This window comes from Neltuma alba, unplaced genomic scaffold (genome assembly GCF_004799145.2).
Source record: "Neltuma alba isolate B1F8T4 unplaced genomic scaffold, ASM479914v2 tig00011243_pilon, whole genome shotgun sequence".
NCBI classification, from domain to species: Eukaryota; Viridiplantae; Streptophyta; class Magnoliopsida; order Fabales; family Fabaceae; genus Neltuma; species Neltuma alba.
Window position 1 is genome coordinate 55,726 of NW_021635961.1, and position 18,858 is coordinate 74,583.

Consider the following 18,858-nt stretch of genomic DNA (forward strand, 5'->3'; position numbering starts at 1 on the left):
AATTTGCTGTTGTCTATGTAAAAATGAAAAAAAACTTTCCTTCAACTTTTAACTACCCTGCTCACTCCTTGTCTCCTCTACTACATCTCCGCAATGTTAAGTTACAATTGTTTTCTTAACCCAATTAATGGTTAGGGAAATTTTGTTCCTTTTTTTTAAAAGATTTATAGGGCGACATTAATTCAACAAAAATTTCTAGATATATACCCACATCTCCCACGAATATATGTGCGTGTAGTATAACTTCTATTCGCAAATTATCTTAATTATTTGTTTAAAAATAGACTATACAAGGGAATATTGTTTGAGCTTTAGTCGTCTTGCCATAAAGTCAAGTCTACTTGACACGTAAAATCATCGTCCAAACCTAAACCCAAGGCCCTCCGGCAGATAGAAGGAGGGCTAAGAAGCAGACCCTCGGCCATATGATCTAACAGGCTCGGCATATTATACAATGCCTCCTCGTCCAAGAACAAACTTCGACACTCATCACCACCTTCACTATTGCTCTTTTCCTTTTCTTCAACTGAGAAAAAAGGCTCTCTAATGTTCTGATGAGCATTTGAGGAGGTTGGTCGGAAAGCGTGGGCGGCTTCGGCCGCAGCTGCTCTGATGTCCTTGGCGGAGGATGAGGTGGCGACCGGGAGGAGCCAAGCTGAGTCAGGGAAATTGAGAGCAGCCGAGCTGCCTCGGAGAGCCAGGGCAGCCACGTCGTGTGCCCTAGCCGCCATTTCTGGATTAGGGTAAGTGCCGAGCCAAATCCTGGACTTCTTTTTCGGTTCCCGGACTTCACAAACCCACCGGTTACCGTTCCTTCGCCGGACACCTCGAAAGAGAGGATGTCGAGTCTCCTGAAATTTCTTTCTTCCTGCTTTCCTCTTATGAGATGCAGGAGGGCTAGGGTTTCGTGGTGAGCATGAAGAAGATCCATTCTTAAAGTCCATGACAAGAGAGCAACGATCGAGAGGCCAAAACGAGGTTTATAATTAATTATTTCAATGGTGTTTAGTTGGGGAAAACCGTGGAAGAGTGAGGGATATATATATAAATCCCGAAGGATCAGCGTGCGACACGAAGGGTGTGATACGAAGAAGGATCTAACTAAGGCTTTTTTTTTTTATAAAAAAAATATATATATAGTCAGTTTCGTTGAAGGGGAAAAAATCATATCAAGCACGTGGGGATTCTAATTACTAATTAGGCCCACATGATAACGAAAAATGACAAACCTTCGCGTGCGTGAATGCATGTACACATATAATCATCAGTGGGAAAACACAGACACATAAATTTATGGTGCTACCGTGGAAAATACTTTATTTGAAGATAATGATGGTGCAAATACATTCCGTGCTTTTAACCCAACTCAAGCTGAAGAAACTTGTTCAGTGGTCACTGCTAACCGCTTTGGACAACCATAAGGTAAGGACCACAGGGCTATTGAATTTAACCACTTTAATTCTTTTATCTGAAATACATGTATCATACCCTTATTAATTTGTATATTCGATATTTATATTTACACAAATATATATAATAAAGAGCCGGGGCACTATCCAAAACTTGAAATGAAACTGATCAGTATTGTAATTGCAAAGAAAACTAAGTTCTTTTTTTTACTAGAAAGATATAAGCTCTTGTAAAGGCTCCATCCTCGATATTAATATAATGTGATCCGTTTGGATGGAAAGGAAAGTGGGGAAGAAAAAAATAGAAATGAGAAAATTTTGGGGAGAAAATATTGTCATTCTTCTCGTCTGGAATGGCAAAAATATCTTTCTATGTAAAATATATCATGTTTAATATTAAATTAAATAACACAATGAAAAAAGTCATATTATTATTAAAATTAACATCATCAAACAATTTAAAATCAAATTATTTGATAAAGATTTATTTTTGTTGTTGTTATGTTTTCAAGCGAAATAAATTAGAAAAATGTTATTTTTCAAGGTAGAAAATCATGAGTGGATGGTGTTTTTTTTTATTGCAAGTAGACATGATAAAAGAAAATAGATAAATGAAAGGTGGAGTACATCAACGGAAAGGAAAGTGAATTTTCTTCTTATTCGCTTTCTCTATATGCAGAGAGAAAAATTGGGGATAAGATGGGATGTGTCTCATACCTCTCTTTCTTTTTTTTTGAACTTTGCTTTTCTTCTATTTTTCCTCCTCATTCAAACTCGGAAAACTCCACTTTTTCCCCCATTTTCTTTTATTTCAAGCTGGCTTGTTTTGGCATTGCCAGACTGATTTTTAATTTGTGTCATAAAAAGTCACCTTGGCCCAACATATTATGGTGTTTGGAATGACTTCTAAAAAGAGTAAAAAGAGCTTTCAAATCAGAAGTCAAGTTGAAGCTAGAGTATGCTGGTCAAAAAAAAGAAAAGTTGAAGCTAGAATAGTTTTTTCTGACTTTAAGCCTTTATTTAAATTTCAACCTTATGAAACTGACTTCTTAATATATGGTCCAAATAAGTTTTTGTTAAGCTTGCTTTTTGATAAAAATCTATTCAAACATGAATTATATTATATTAATTAATAAAAATCACTTTTATCAGTATAATTCAAACCAGTTTTATACATCTTTTCACACACTGCCACTGAACGTGTTTAGTATGAAGGAGAAAAACCCCAGGTCAATATTTTCACACTGGACGGATGTTTCTAGTGTCATCGGTTATCGAGCTACACGCTCTTTCTATATCTCTCATGCGCTGAAATTAATGAAACCAATTAAGCTTCAAATTATCATCATATACATATGCTTTTATCGTTAGTTTGAACCATTATACTGATGTCTGTTCACACCCTATTCTATTTTTTGTCTTTTCAGCTAGCTAATTAGTCCCAACTGACATCAATATATCAATATCAGTATTAATATTAAATTTCTATTATGTAATATATTATTTATTTTATAAGTATCATGTGACTTGTTTTTTAAGGGCTTGATTAGAGTTTCGTTCAGATTTTTAAGCAAGTTCACATAAACTGAAACAAAACTCTCCTCACATACTTATCTTGTATTCCGTAAATGACATTTGAAAAACTACTCATAATTCAATACAAATAAGGGGGTGTTTGGATAAAAACCAAACTATAGTTTCAGAAGTGCTTTTACGGTTTACGAAGTAAATATGTGGAGGAATTTACCTCGTTTTACAGAAAAGTACTTCTGAAACCATGATTTGAAGGTTGCCGAACACCCCCTAAGTCTAAGTTTTGCAGACCAGCCTACTTTTAGATTCAGTCTAAGACTTTGAGTTTAGCTAGACGTCTCACCCCACTTGTAAACTGTATGCACCACATCCAGAGAAAGAGAAAATGAACTGATTCTGTTATTATAATTCGCGTCTCATTGCTGGTTAATTTATCTCTTTTATTGCTTGCTAGTTCCTCTAATTTTCATATAAAGCTGCATCTTCGATTTTTTTTTTGGACTATTACTTTATGCAATCTTCTTCCTACAAATGTATTGAATGTTTGTTAAACTAACATGAACATACAAAATATGCTGGGTATGGAATTTTCTTTTTAATAATAAAAGGTTAAGGCGAGTTGTGGTGAGGTTCAATATGGCTGAAATTAACATATCTCCGGCCTTAGAGCGCTGATTTTTACATGTGTAGTTACAGATCATGTGCCAATAAAATTCTTATGTCAGTTGTGGGATTTGAGCCAATAGCTTTATGACTTATAGGATAATAAATCCTTACTACTTAATTAGACCAGCTTTTATTGGGGCGGCCATGAATTTCCCTTATATCATGCAAGGCCTCTTGATTATTCGTATATATAGCATGCCAACAAGTTAATTTGATCTTAAATCTCAGTTGATTGTCCGTTTATATAACAGCGACCAATATACCAAAAGTTGAACTTGTTATAATGTCTAATCGCATCCGATCCCTTGAAGTTACATTGCAATTTGATTAACATACAGTTGCACATGGATTAAGGCAAGTACCACAAAACTTAATTTCAAGTATAAAGTATACCTAATTAATTTCCTTCAAAACTTAATTAGTTACCACAAGTGTTGCACCAGATCGATCGCAGATTGGGAATTTGAAAAAAAAAAAGAAGAAGAAGAAAAAAACAGTTGGAGACATCAAAACACAAGGAAAATTCTAATTTCTTTCAAAGTTCTCGACTTCCACTGGCGACCAAAGTTTTGCCACGCAAGTAAGCAAATTTATTAATGGAAACAAACATATATAACTGCAATAGAATTCAATGAGGAGGTTCCTGCTGCCTTAAAAATTACCACGTCATTCTTTCTTCCCTATTCCATGGGACATATTATAAATCCCTTTTCCCTGCATACAAACAGAAAGCCCATGATAGAGCATTTTAAGCAAGACATGTATTTGTAATTAATTCACAAGAACAGACTAGATGATAAGTTGGATTATGATGAAGACCAGATCATGAAGAACCATGCATGATATCAAAGTTGAAACAAATAACTTACAATCAGGAAGATTGAAGATGCTGCCAGGGCAAGGGGTATTGCCACAGAAGTGATCTTATCATTTGGTCCTTTCAGGTGGGTGTATTTACGGATATTTTGGAAATATTTCTGCTTCTCAGTAAGCTTCTCTCTTGGTCTGAAGGGTAATTCTGACATCCTGCTTCACATATATATCATCAATGGTGACAAACTCTTAACACAAGAAAACATGTCATGGCATGGAATTAAATAAAACATATATATAATCAAATTTGTATCTCATGAGATGAGTATTAATTAAAAAAAAAAAAAGAAAGCCTGAACTCAAGCTATAAAATATCCAGCACCCTGATAAAAGGAATGTGCCCAGAAAAGAGAAAATATAGAAATATTTGTAGAACCAAACCAAGAAATCCCAAATTAGATTCAACTATCCAATCATAATTAGTCTGAACGTGCCTGTCCTGTTAAGCAATAATCCAAGTTTAAAACAGAGATGCACGCACGGCCAATTCATAAAAGACCCTAGGGACTGAGGCTACCCAGATCACGATGCTTCAATTTAGAGCAAAATACAGCTTAACAATGCACCATAAGGAACACCCCGAAAAATCAGATCACGACCCCGTTGAAGGGCCGATTCGAAAAATAAACGGAAGATTACATTACATTTAAACTGGATGTCAGGAAGATCAAACTGATCGACGTCAGAAAGTGCATATTGGCAGACGATATGGATCACTGATGGAAAACAAGTCATCATGAGAAAAAAAAAAAAGGAAAAGGAAAAAGTGCAGTGAAGAGATCAGGAAATTGCGTTATCGATATCGCAACAAATGTACACAAAGAGAAGCTTACTTTGAATGGAGGTAATGGACTTGAATTCTCACCGGTTGCTGTCGATTTGCGAGGAAGAAAATAGAGAAAAGGACGGCTTTCTAATTCTTCATATACAGCGTCATTCACGGGGTAGTGATTACCAAATTATATTGAAGGATCTTTAGAAGTCAATATTTACTATGAATGACCACAAAGATTATGGAATATTAATATCGAAGGATTAAAGGATTAAAAAATATATACATAAATATTATTATACCCTAAACTAATATTTTTGGATAAAAAAACAATGCTTGATAAAAAAAGTAATGAGGATGCATGAAGGAGCGGGCCGAATGTTTTCGGGTTTATATGAGAGATGGGGCTTGGGAGACAAAAAGCAGTCTGCAAAGAGACGAGAACACTACTAGAGAAAAAACATTTAACGTCGCAAAATAACGGCGGTTAAGAGAAAAAACGCCATGGAAAAAAAGACGGTGGCAATTTTGTAAATAAATGGAATAACTCTTGATTTTCCACGGCGGTTACTTGGAAAACCGCCGTGGAAAGTTCCAACTTAAACCCTACGGCGCGTTCTAGTTCTCTTATTTTCACAGTCTTGACTTAGTGCACCGTAATCCCCCTTTGTCCCACCACCAAAAAACTTCCATTACCGACCATTCCTTCCACTGTCCCGCAGTTTAAACTCCTCCATTTTGCTTGTGTGGTCTTGCCGCCGCCCGCCGCCGCCGCCTGTCGCCGTGGAGTCGCCCCTCTTTTCGCATTGAATCATCTCTATTATGTGAGTATCCTCTTCTTTCATTCTCTTCAATTTTTTTTGGTTTCCTGGATGTTTTGGCCGTTAAAATCCGTTGTATTTCGAATGGGTTTGTTAGTTTTACATTGTGGTTGGCTTACATTGTCGATTTTGCATTTTTTATTTGGTTGAGTTGTTGATTGGGGACATTGGATGTGAGAAAACCTCAATTCCTTCTTATGTACGGTATTAGAAACATGTTTAAAATTTTGAAGTTGATTAGTTTTGAATTTTTTGATTTTTTAATAATTTTTTGATATTTATTTCGAATTTTTGGTAAATTTTTTGAAATAAATTTCATAATTTAGTAATAAATAATCTGTTAATTGTTTTGTGCTTTTTTTTTCGTTATGAACTTTGATTGATGATAAAGTGTTGTTTAAAATTTCATTATAAATGGATATTGTTTGTGTTCCTGTTTTGTATTCAGAAATTTTAGCTTTAAGAATCTTTATTCATTGAATTGGTTTGAAATTGAATTCTTATTTTTTTTATTTATTATATTCTTTAAATTTATCCTATTTTTAATTTTTGTTACATTGTTATATTGGTTTGATTGATTTGTTTAATTTTGTATACAAATTTAAGATTTGTTATAGGAAAAATTAGATTGAAAAATTATACGAATTTTTTATTTTTAAAAGGGAGACATTCCCTTTAATTTGTAATTAAGTGTTAGTCAATTTTAATTTATTGACTAACATTTAATTATTTTATTATTTCAATATTTGAATTGAGGAGTTACAATTGAGCTTGACAACTATGTTCATTGACTCTGTAGAACAATGGATCGTAGTTGGATGAAAGCTAAGAGAATTAGCAAAGAATATGAGGATAGGGTTGAAAGGTTTCTTCAGTTTGCTCAGAGAAATGCCCCTAATCAAAGAGATGGATTATATTATTGTCCTTGTGTCAAATGCCTAAACAATAGTTGGAGGAGTATTTCTGAGATAAAAGAGCATCTTATCTGTGATGGGATAAATTTGAGGTATACAAATTGGATATGGCATGGAGAAATTAGAAAGACTACACTATCTGGAAAGGAGAAGGTTGTGAATGAAGACTTTGGTGATAGAATTTCGGATATGTTTCATGACATAAGGTCTGAATCTTCTACACAGTTCTCTTCCACTTTCGAAACTTTGTGTAGTGATGCAGAAATGCCTTTATACCTAGGGTGTAAAGATGATTACACAAGGTTGACAACCGTGTTGAAATTGATGAACTTGAAGGCAAAAAATGGTTGGACCGATGCTAGTTTCACGGAATTACTTGAACTGCTGAGTGATATTCTTCCAAAGGGGAATTCACTTCCGAAACGAATGTATGAGGCAAAAAATTTTTTGTGTCCTATGGGTTTGGAATATGAGAAGATACATGCATGCCCTAATGACTGTATATTATTCAGAAATGAGTATGAAGGGTTGAATAAGTGCCCTAAATGTGAGACTTCAAGATACAAGGTTAAGAAAGATGGTGGTGATTATAATGAGATGACCAAAGGTTCTCTTTTGAAGGTTCTGTGGTATCTTCCAATAATACCACGATTTAAGCGTCTATTTGCTAATGCCACAAAGCAAAAACTTGAGATGGCATTTCGATGAGAAAATATGTGATGGAAAGCTTCGTCACCCAGCAGATTCTCCTCAATGGAAAACAATAGATCAAAAATTTCCTCAATTCAGTAGCGAGCCAAGAAACCTTCAGCTAGGTCTTTGTACGGACAGAATTAATCCATATGGTAATCTTAGTAGCACACACAGTGCTTGGCCGGTGCTTCTCGTAATTTACAATTTGCCTCCTTGGTTATGTATGAAAAGAAAATATATCATGCTATCTTTGATGATCTCAAGGCCAAAATAGCCGGGAAACGATATCGATGTGTGTTTGACACATTTGATTGAGGATCTGAAAAAATTATGGGTGGAAGGTGTTGATGTGTTTGATGCATATAAACAAGAGACCTTCAATTTACGTGCTATGATCTTCACTATGATAAATGACTTTCCAGCATATGAAATTTGTCAGGATACAGTGTTAAGGGGCATAAAGCATGCCCAATATGCGAAGAAGGCATCCACTATAGGCAACTTAAACATGGCAGGAAGATGGTATACCTTAGTCACAGAAGGTTTCTTAGTCGGTATCACCCTTACCGTAGATTGAAAAAGGCATTTAATGACTCACAAGAATATGAAATGGCTCCAAGACCATTAACTGGAGAAGAAGTTTATCAGCGGGTGGAGGAAATTAATGTGGTCTTTGGTAAGAAGAAGAAGAAGACTGCCGGTGAGAGGAATATATGGAAAAAAAGATCTATCTTTTTTGATCTTCCATATTGGCATAGTCTTGATGTGAGGCATAGTCTAGATGTGATACATGTGGAGAAGAATGTGTGTGAGAGTCTTGTTGGTACACTTTTACATATAAGTGGAAAGACTAAGGATGGAATCAATGCAAGACGTGACTTAGCCGAAATTGGAATAAGAAAACTCCTCCACCCACAAGAAAGAGAGGGTAAAAGGGCTTATTTATATCCAGCTGCGCACACATTATCAAAAGCAGAGAAAACAAGTTTCTGTGGTTTTATTAATAACCTTAAGGTGCCACAAGGTTATTCTTCTAATTTGAACAAACTTGTTTCAATGCATGATTTGAAGATAACGGGGATGAAGTCTCATGATTGTCACGTGTTGATGCAACAATTACTTCTACTTGCTATTCGAGGCATTATGAAAACCGATGTGAGAAGTACTATTACGAGAATTTGTATGTTTTTTAGCGCTATTTGTAGCAAAGTCATTGATCCTGCTGAGTTAGATGAATTAGAAAATGAAGGTTATGTAATCCTCTCCCAATTGGAAATGCACTTTCCTCCCTCATTTTTTGATATTATGGTCCATTTGATAGCTCACCTTGTACGAGAGATAAGACTTTGCAGTCCTGTGTGTTTAAGGTGGATGTACCCATTTGAGAGATACATGAAAATTCTAAAAGGGTACTCTAAGAATCCTTATCGGCCTGAGGCATCAATTGTTGAGAGATATATAGCTGAAGAGACAGTTGAGTTCTGCAATGCATATCTTGATAAGGTAAAGACAGTTGGACTTCCTCAATCTCGGCATGATCAGGGGAGAAGCAAGGGAACACGGGGTGTCATAGTGAGGTCTATGTCAAGAGATGTTGTAATGCAGGCACATCTATATATTTTAAACAACACGGATGAAGTTTTGCCTTACTTGAATGCTCACAAGAATATGTTGAAGAACTTGAATCCAAGAAAGAACGATATGCAACTAGCCAACGAGCATAACAAGTCATTTGCCGAGTGGTTCAAGCAACAAGTGTTAAAGGATGGTAATCCTTTTGAAACAATACAGAGACTAGCTGCAGGGCCTCGTTTTGAGGTTGTGTGTTGGGGCGGATATGACATAAATGGTTATTCATTTTATACAAAAACCCAAGATGATAAGAGTACCATGCAGAACAGTGGGGTGATGGTAGTAGCTGAAGCAATGCATTTTGCTAGTTCAAAAGATAGAAACCCAATGTTAGCGTCAATATCCTATTATGGAGTAATAGAAGAGATATGGGAGGTTAGCTATACCAAATTTAAAGTTCCCGTCTTCAAATGTAAGTGGGTTAATAATAGTGCTGTGCAAGTTGATGAAGAATTTGATTTTGTTTCAGTCGATCTTGAGAGGATTGGATATGGAGATGAGCCATTTATTTTGGCAAATCAAGCAAAACAAGTGTTTTATGTTATCGATCTAGCAAAAAAGAAATTATCTATTGTGCTCCAGGGTAAGAGGCAAGGAGTTGGTGGAGATGACGGTGACTCAGAGGTCAATCTTGACGAAATCCCGCCTTTCACAGTTACTCGACCTAAAATTACTGAATTAGATTTGGTAGATGATGACTATGCGGTTAGGGATGATCATTGTGAAGGAATTTGGGAGGATAATCGTTGTAAGGCCTTTCACAGCTAATGTGATTTTTTTAAAAATATACTTGATGTTTTATACGGGACTTATTCTAATATTTATTGGTTGTTTGTTGAACAGGAAATGGATGGATCTGATCAACAAGGTTCTGGAGATGACAACTCCTTCCATAGAGCGAAAAGAGGTAGAGGGCCAACCCGTATGAAGAAGTTGGCCTTACGTGATGAGAACACATAGCCCCCGAGGATTGTAGTACACTTTGACGCTGATTTGAAAGCTATAGGTCCTGAAGGGGCTAAATTTACTAGTTATGTGGGCTATCTCGCACGCAGTAAGATTGGGATTGACATTCTTAATTGGAAGATGGTAGATAAAAACTTAAAACAAAATTGGGAGGATATTTTGGTACGTTACGAATTCTTTTCTTTATTAGTGTTAATTATAATTGATTATTTGCTTATAACTCTATTGTATTATATTGCAGTTGACATTTGATATTCCCGCAATGAAGAAATGAGAGACCGTTTGTATAAGCAACTCGATGACCGGTGGAGGGATTTTAAATCCACGCTTACAAGAGAGTATCTTCGTGGAAAAAGAAAGGGCGAGCATCCTAAAGAACGATACTCTTTTATTAGTGACGAGGCAAGGGAGAGGTTTGTGCAGCAACGTCAAGACCCTGCATTTCAGGTTTGGTTTCTTCAAACTTAGTTTTTTATCAATTTATATTATATTTAACTAAACTAACTTTGTTAAATTTTTATTGTCATAGGCACTAAGTAGGAAGAACAAGCAAATATCTGAGCTGAATGTGTACCCACATACCATGTCTCGTGCAGGGTATGGTGGGTTGGAAAGAAGTATGATGGAGGAGCGGCAAAAGAGTGCAGAAATGGCTGCTGCTTCAGATCCTACTGGAGTCATTCCACCTATCGACCGTCCTTCTCGCCAAGAAAAATGGAAGGCGGCGAGGATTAAAAGGGGTCAATATCTCACTCCAGAGGCTGCTATTGTTGCTGAGAAAATTGTAAGTAATATTAGCATTATGCTTCATTAATTGTTTTTTTAATTATGTTAAATTGAAGTTGTTATTTTAATGTTACAGGATACACTTGAGGAGCAATTATCCCAAGGTACATTTGTTCCTCATGGGCGGATGGATATCTTGGCCACTGCCATTGGAAAGGCTAACCATCCCGGCAGAGTCAGAGGGGCCCCTAAAGGAATTGGCATCAAACAATTTTTTGGTCCTGGTTCTCGAAAAAGTACTGGATCATCCTCCGCTGACATGGTATCTAAAGAGGAACTCGACCGACGATTACAAGAAGAAACGGAAAGAGTTCGAGTTCAACTCAGTGAAGAACACAAGGCAGAGATGCAAAAGATGCGTGAGGAGTTTGATGCCAAGTTTGCAATGATGATGGGCACGACCGGATTCCAGATGCCCCGAGTGTCTGAGCCGTCACAGGTAATAAAGGTTCATTTCGTCAATTTAAACTTATATAATGTGCCTTAAGTAATTTCTTCTTATATTTTAGGGTTCACCTATGATGAAAAGTGGGAAGGGCAGTAATAATCAGACACAACAGCTGACATTATCTGACCCTAACCCTAGCCCTGACCCTGTCCAAGACAATGGAACACCGTGTTCTCTCTATGTCGACGTTAATGGAGATTCGACATTTCATGTTGCTAATGGCCGAGTATTCTCGGGCTCAACGATCCACGGGAAGAAAGTTCCAGTAGATCAATAGAGGGTGACGGTGGATAAAATCCGTAGCGGTCAAGGTGATACACCAGTGCCCATCCCTACTGATGAGGTTCGCCTACTGGTTCAGGCTAAAGGAAATTTCATTCTGTGGCCAAAACGACTTATTGGAAAGCCTACACCATCGAAGAAGGCGACAACAAAGAAGGCGACAACGAAGAAGACGGCAAGTAGCGCTTCAGAACCTGTCCTGCTGCCTCTTCCTGCTGATATTGGGGTTATGTATGGGAGTTTGGAGCTTCTTCATAGCATGGTAACAAATATGGAAAACTCTCTTACTTATAATATGCCGCCGGGAATTGTGGGTTCAGATGTCACATACCAGTTCACTATTGACAAGAAGGACCTCATTCAGTTCCTCAACTTTGAGGAGTGGGATATAGTCTTTATGCAGCTGGCTATTTTGTAAGTTACAATAACTAAACTAATTTTTTGTATTATACTTATGCATATTCTAATATTTCTTATTTGAACAACAGGCATTTTGTTGGAGTCTGTAGGCAGGCAGGACTTGAGGACACATATGGCTTTATGTGTCCTCAAAAGGTACAAAAAATAGCCAATACTGTGGAAGCCAGGTCGATCTACATGATGACCGCAATGACTCAGTTGAAAAAGAAAATATATTTTGTACCTTACGTGGAAAAGTAAGTATATTATTATATTTGAGATACACTTGTTATATATGTAGGATTATAATTAACATGGTTCGTATTTTGCAGTTATCATTGGACTCTAATTGTTTGCGCCCCTTTTGAAAACAAAGTCTACTGGTTCGATTCCCTCCGTGGAAGTCCAACCGAAGAAACCAAAGATGTCATTGAAACGTTAGTTTTATATATTTATTACATATAAAGTTTATAAAAATGTGTTCTAATGTTCTAATATTTGAATGTTCATAGGGCTTTTCACACTTTCAATTTTATGACCAGGCATCAAAATATGCAACCACCAACATGGTTTCTCCCACAAGTATGTTGTTTTGAGCTAAATATGTAGTTATAAATCTTTTCAATCATCAAATTAGCTAATGCTTATAAATTTTTTATTTTTTCAGTATCGTTGTCAACCTAGGAAAGTTGAATGCGGATATTATGTCATCCGTTATATCAATGACATTATTGAGACAGGGGTAACTGAAAAATTACACGAGGTAATTAAATATAACTTATGTTGCATGTAATTCTACCCATTTTTTTCACATTTTTAATCAAGTTGACTAATGAATCCATTTTTGATTTACAGGCATTCGAAAATGTTATGCCATATAGCATGGACGAGATCAATTTGATAAGAGACTTTTTGTCAACCACGTTGTTAGAGAATCTTTAAAATGTCAAGTACTAAGGTCTCTTAGCTTCCTCACATATTGGTTCATTTTTTGATTGTTAACTATAGTTGATGTTCATATATGGTAATATTCAAATAGTTTTGTTGAGATAATGCTTTGGTGTTCATCTGGTAATCTTCAAATGGTGCTGCATATATATTATTCTACCGATTTGGGTACCTAAACTACAGGGAGGTGGTAAAATATAAAATGACGAATGAAAAAAAAATATAACATTTAACGGCGGTTATTCAACAAACAGCCGTTAAATAATTTATAACGGCGGTTTTATTAAAAACCGCCGTGGAAAATATTTTATAACGGCGGTTTATTAAGAAACCGCCGTGTAAAATTTGAATTTCCACGACGGTTTTGAGATAAAACCACCGTGAAAAGTTTATTTTCCATGGCGGTTAATAACCGCCGTATTTTCTTATCCTTTCAACGTCGACTCTTTTTACTCCGACTCCAAAACCCGTTAAAAGCCACAATTAACCGCCGTTAAAAGCCATTTTTCTGGCAGTGGAACATGGTAATGACATACTAGTACGGAATAGGCTGGTCTTTTATAAGCAAATAAAGATTTAAATTTTTATTGAAAAAAAGTTCATATTCAATATTTGATAATAACTTGGATAGGATTGTTTCAAATAGAAAGATATATTTGTTTAATAAGAAAAAAGGCGTGAAACTTCAACCGGATTAAACTTATCTTCTCCAAAGTCATGTATTGTATTAATCATTAATTTTTATTTATTATTTATTGATATAAAAAAAATTGTGCCTGTGATTTTGTTATAAAATTGAACTTCTACTACTGTTAATTAAAATAATATCATGCACTTGACAAAATTTAAATAAAACTAAAATTTCAATTAAATTTAAATATGAGGCAGGGCTTGCTCGTATTGCTGCCACGACGCCGCGTTCTTTTTTTAGCCTTTAACCAGAAATTCAAGAAACGACGTTCCGTTTGTAGCCCAAAGTTTATATTTTTTCGGGGCCCAAAAATAGTCTCTTTGAAACTTGCAAGATCGTCGCTGCCGCACTGCGAAGAGACGGCGGCGATTAAGCTCTGCGAATTACCAGCTGGTGATAATGGGGAGGACTAGGGGCGGCACAGTTCTGAGGTGACCGGCCACGGGGTTGCCGATATTGTAGGCATATTCTTCTTCGATATTCCTGCAGTAACCACACTTTATGTGACAATGCGCTCCAAGGACCGGATCTCTTACTTCTACGATGGTGCACATTTCTATCTTCTTTTATTCGTTCTATATCCATAAACATGAATGATAAACGACCAATTTTGCGCTGAATTATCTCTAAGAATCGAAGTCGCTCAACTTTTTGTTCATCTCGATTATATGTTTTTTTCCTACCCCCAGTTCAGTTCATTTATGTTTATGAAAACCCTAATTCTGGTTCCACGATTCTTGTATTGGTTTATTTTCTGAAAAATAGTAATCATCGAGCGAAGGAACTGTTAATAACAAGTTTTGTAGAACAGATATTTCGGTGTTTACTCAGCTAAACATCTAACACAGTTTGCCTTAGCAAATTTGTTTTTCGGTTTTTGAAACTTTCGAGAATTTCAAAGTTGTGTATGTTCCATATTACCAGTACTCTATTTGATTGCATATAGTGATGAATTTAACATTACTTTGATGAGTTATATACTCATTGTTGCCCATACGTACTATACCATGTTCCTGTATATGTTTTAATATGGAATACTTGCTTGAGACTTGATATTCCAGGTGACGTGGGCAGCGTTTACTTTGGGCCAAACCATCCAATGAAGCCTCACCGTCTTTGCATGACTCATCATCTTGTCCTCTCATACGAACTTCATAAGAAGATGGAAATTTATGTTAGTCATATTAGTTGGCATTACATTTTTCTTTCTCCTCATGTTTGTGCTTGAATAATTTACTTCGCCCCCACATCAGTAATTTTATTCTGGTTAATTGATTTTGCGTGATGCAGCGTCCGCACAAGGCTTATCCTGTTGAGCTTGCCCAGTTTCATTCAGCTGATTATGTTGAGTTTTTGCACAGGATTACGCCTGACACTCAGCATTTGTTCTCGAATGAATTGGCCAAATGTATTCTTAAATTTCTCTTTTAAATGACTTTTGTTCGTATGTGCTTTAAAAATTAATTATTTTTTAGGTCAGAAACATTGAAAGTTTTCTTGCCATGAGCATTTTCTTTCCGTCAGAGAGAGAAATATAATTTAGAGAGGGAGAAGGAACACCAGTTAATGCACAAAAACTGAAGTTTTATGCTGTATAAACTTCGATTTGATGCTTAAATGAAAGTTCCCCTGTATTGTTTTCATCTCTGCCAGATAATCTTGGAGAAGATTGCCCTGTATTTGACAACTTATTTGAATTTTGTCAGATTTATGCGGGTGGAACCATAGGTAATTTGTTTGTGATGGGATGCTCTTATACTTTGCTCATGCCTGATTGTCAGTTTGTCATATATACTGATTAATATCTACCTCCAGATGCTGCACGTCGATTAAACAATCAACTCTGTGACATTGCTATAAATTGGGCTGGTGGACTACACCATGCCAAGAAATGCGAAGCGTCTGGATTTTGTTACATCAATGACTTGGTTTTGGGGATCTTGGAGCTTCTTAAATATCATGCTCGTGTTTTATATATTGATATAGATGTCCACCATGGTGATGGAGTAGAAGAAGCCTTCTACTTCACTGACAGGTAAAGTTTTCTGGTATATTCTGGAACTGGAATAGAGTTGTAAAAGCTTCAGTATGATTGTATTCATTGATTCGGTTTATTCTAACTCTAAATACAACATCAACAGTAAGCAACCATGTTCCCTTTCTGTTAAGATAGACGGGAATCCTTTCCATCTAAAACGTTCAACTCTTTTAAGTTCTATGAAGTCACTAGGTTTTGCCACTCAGCTGCTGTTTTGGTATTGTGATACTAGTTATAGCTGGGGAAAACTTTTAGTCTCGTGATGGACTTTGCATGCTTGTAGACTGTATGCATCTAACAACGTTTCCACACTGAGCATACTGTTGATCAAATTGTGGCGCCAAATAGATCATGTTAATGTCCTTTTTATCATATTGAATTTTTATATTTCTTGGTTCCAGCTTTGCTTGTAATATCAAAAGTGAAACGTTTTTCAGTCAGTAGATGGAATTTTTTTTCTTACGTGTACTGATACGTTAATTTTTCCATACTTCTCATGGACTTCTCAATTACTTTAAATGGTGAAGTTTGTCATGACAGGGTAATGACCGTTAGTTTTCACAAGTATGGAGATATGTTCTTTCCGGGAACTGGTGATGTCAAGGTGATTTCTTTTACTTCCCTATTTGTGGACTTCTGGTAGTTGGGTTTAAAATGTCAGTACCTGGATCTTATTATTAATTGCTACGGTTGAATTTTCTCCATTCTTTGAATCATACCTGCTACACTATAGACTGAAATGATATAAACTGATTTTACTGCATTGAAGGAAATAGGAGAAAAAGAGGGCAAGTTTTATGCCATTAATGTACCCCTTAAAGACGGAATAGATGATCCTAGCTTCAATCGGCTTTTCAAGACAGTAAGTTTGGTTCTGAAGTTGCCTAATGTAATAGTTAACTTGTTACTTTTGGGTTGAAGCTGTCCAGTGTGAACCTGTCTGTTTGAAATTTTATGGTGTAGATTATTTCTAAGGTTGTTGAAATATATCAACCTGGCGTGATAGTTCTCCAATGTGGGGCAGATTCGCTTGCTGGAGACCGTCTGGGATGCTTCAATCTTTCCATTGATGGTGCTTATCTCCTATTATATCTCGTGTGCTGATTATATATACGTATCATGTGCACTCTCCTTCATAATCGCTGCCCAACTTTTATTAGTGATTGTTCAGCTATATTTGAAGATTATCTTTTGGACTCCTTTTATAGGTCATGCTGAGTGTGTTAGATTTGTAAAGAAATTCAATTTGCCTTTACTGGTGGGTTTTTATAACTTAATCCTTCGCTTCTATTCACCTATGAAATACAATAGATTTACTTGAATATTCTATCACAGGTCACTGGAGGTGGGGGATACACAAAAGAGAATGTCGCTCGGTGTTGGACTCTTGAGACTGGTGTTCTTCTCGATACAGAACTTCCAAATGGTACCTTACGCTAGTTTTAGCTAGCAGTCAGTTCTAAAATATGTAATGCAATTCGGCCTTAAATTTTGTTTGATCCTTCTTGTTTTTAAGAGAGTAACATTGTATACCTGTTTGATCTGCGTCTTGCAGAGATCCCTCAGAATGATTACATCAAATATTTTGCTCCAGAATTTTCCTTGAAGATTCCCAATGGGCACATAGTATGTACATTGCCAATTATCTTGTATCATATTGACTTCTAGTTTATATCTTGATCTTCTCCATTATAAAATTTGATTGAAAGGCCACGATCCGGTAAGAGTTGGCCGTTCCAATTGGTCTTGATATGACAAAATACACGTTACTGTGATTTAGTCCGAACCTTGTACTGTGCCGTGAAATGTCTATACAAATATACAATACATGCCATGGCCCCTTACCATTTTTCTTATTTTAAATTGATCAGGAGAATTTAAATAGTAAATCATATCTTAGCACCATCAAAATGCAAGTCTTGGAAAATCTCCGTTACATTCAACATGCTCCAAGTGTACAAATGCAGGAGGTGAGTGTGTCCCCCAACTAGATAGGCTCCCAGTACCCGCAACTTATATAGAATGAAATTGTTATTTCTTGTGGTTGTGGGTCATGTCCTGGCTTTTTTGAACATGCCACTCATTGGGCAGGGGTTATATCGCAAGCACTTGAAGTCTGGTTACGCACATTTTGAAAAATATCATGATCAAAAACCAACTTCAACCCATATGCTGATAAATCATGATGCATAATTAGTAATCTTTTCCTTCAAAAACTGACCAACGCATTGTGGGTTACAGGTCCCTCCGGATTTCTACATTCCTGATTACGATGAAAATGAGCAAAACCCTGATGAGCGCATTGATCGTAAGTGAAAAAGTAGAAGTTCTGCTTCTATTGCCCATATGCCTGCATTAACATAACACTTACTGGGCATTCGCGCTCTTGTTTCCTCACGTTGCGCAGAACCGTTTTAGCCTGTACACTTTTTATGTAATTGACGATTCTCTCTTTTCAGAGCACACTCAAGACAAGCAAATCCAGCGGGATGATGAATTTTATGAAGGTGACAATGACAACGATCATCACATGGATGATGTATGAAGTTTGCCCCAGCTTTGTGTATTCTCTTGGGGGAAGATTGAGTTATGAATATTATGAAGTTTGACTTAGGGAAGGAAATTGTAATTAGATTCAAATACTCAGTTGTTACCAAGGGTGGGAAAAAAGCAGTGGTATTTATGTGAGAAATTCTCGCTTCCGATGTATTCTTTGTAAATTTTCCCTGGAGTTTTGTTTGTTTCTTTTACGAAGGGCATTTCTCCGTAACTTGATAGATAGTGTAACTGCTGAGCTCTGCGCAACACCTCTCGTGATGGGATGTTCTGGAACCGTTTATAGTTCTATCCGTGATTCAAGGTTGATGGAAACTTTCGGAGCTCCTTTTTTTTTTAAAAAAAAAAAATCCGCCCAGAAAAATTCCATTAAAAAGAAAGAATTCAGGGGTTTATGAAAATAAAGATTTTGAACCACATGATTATCATGT

The 18,858-nt window shown here is 36.3% G+C and overlaps 3 protein-coding genes across 7 annotated transcripts; 1 reads left to right on the plus strand and 2 right to left on the minus strand.

Moving 5' to 3' along the window:
• Positions 1-311: 311 nt before the first annotated feature.
• On the minus strand, positions 312-944 carry LOC114762796 (dehydration-responsive element-binding protein 1D-like). The gene has a single exon (XM_028952373.1). It carries the CDS (start codon positions 942-944, stop codon positions 312-314), a length of 633 nt encoding a protein of 210 aa, XP_028808206.1.
• Positions 945-4,118: 3,174 nt separating this feature from the next.
• On the minus strand, positions 4,119-5,369 carry LOC114762807 (uncharacterized). Of its 3 annotated transcripts, XM_028952392.1 has the most exons (4): positions 5,315-5,353; positions 5,126-5,197; positions 4,478-4,634; positions 4,119-4,322 (listed from the first exon to the last, which is right to left on the minus strand). In XM_028952392.1, coding segments are annotated over exons 2-4 (207 nt in total). In that variant the 5' UTR covers positions 5,128-5,197; positions 5,315-5,353; the 3' UTR covers positions 4,119-4,274. The 3 variants fall into 3 exon arrangements, with proteins under 3 accessions (XP_028808225.1, XP_028808226.1, XP_028808224.1); XM_028952393.1 differs by lacking the exon at positions 5,126-5,197 and having other exon boundaries at positions 5,315-5,369; XM_028952391.1 differs by lacking the exons at positions 5,126-5,197; positions 5,315-5,353 and adding an exon at positions 4,963-5,108.
• An 8,761-nt stretch (positions 5,370-14,130) lies between these two features.
• On the plus strand, positions 14,131-18,676 carry LOC114762806 (histone deacetylase 9). Of its 3 annotated transcripts, XM_028952388.1 has the most exons (14): positions 14,131-14,379; positions 14,895-15,007; positions 15,124-15,241; positions 15,487-15,561; positions 15,649-15,868; positions 16,412-16,475; positions 16,641-16,733; positions 16,835-16,943; positions 17,080-17,129; positions 17,207-17,297; positions 17,427-17,497; positions 17,743-17,841; positions 18,113-18,179; positions 18,331-18,676. In XM_028952388.1, exons 1-14 carry the CDS (start codon positions 14,343-14,345, stop codon positions 18,414-18,416), a joined length of 1,293 nt encoding a protein of 430 aa, XP_028808221.1. In that variant the 5' UTR covers positions 14,131-14,342; the 3' UTR covers positions 18,417-18,676. The 3 variants fall into 3 exon arrangements, with proteins under 3 accessions (XP_028808221.1, XP_028808222.1, XP_028808223.1); XM_028952389.1 differs by lacking the exons at positions 14,131-14,379; positions 14,895-15,007; positions 15,124-15,241; positions 15,487-15,561 and having other exon boundaries at positions 15,786-15,868; positions 16,399-16,475; XM_028952390.1 differs by lacking the exons at positions 14,131-14,379; positions 14,895-15,007; positions 15,124-15,241; ... (2 more) ...; positions 16,412-16,475; positions 16,641-16,733 and having other exon boundaries at positions 16,921-16,992.
• Positions 18,677-18,858: the final 182 nt, after the last annotated feature.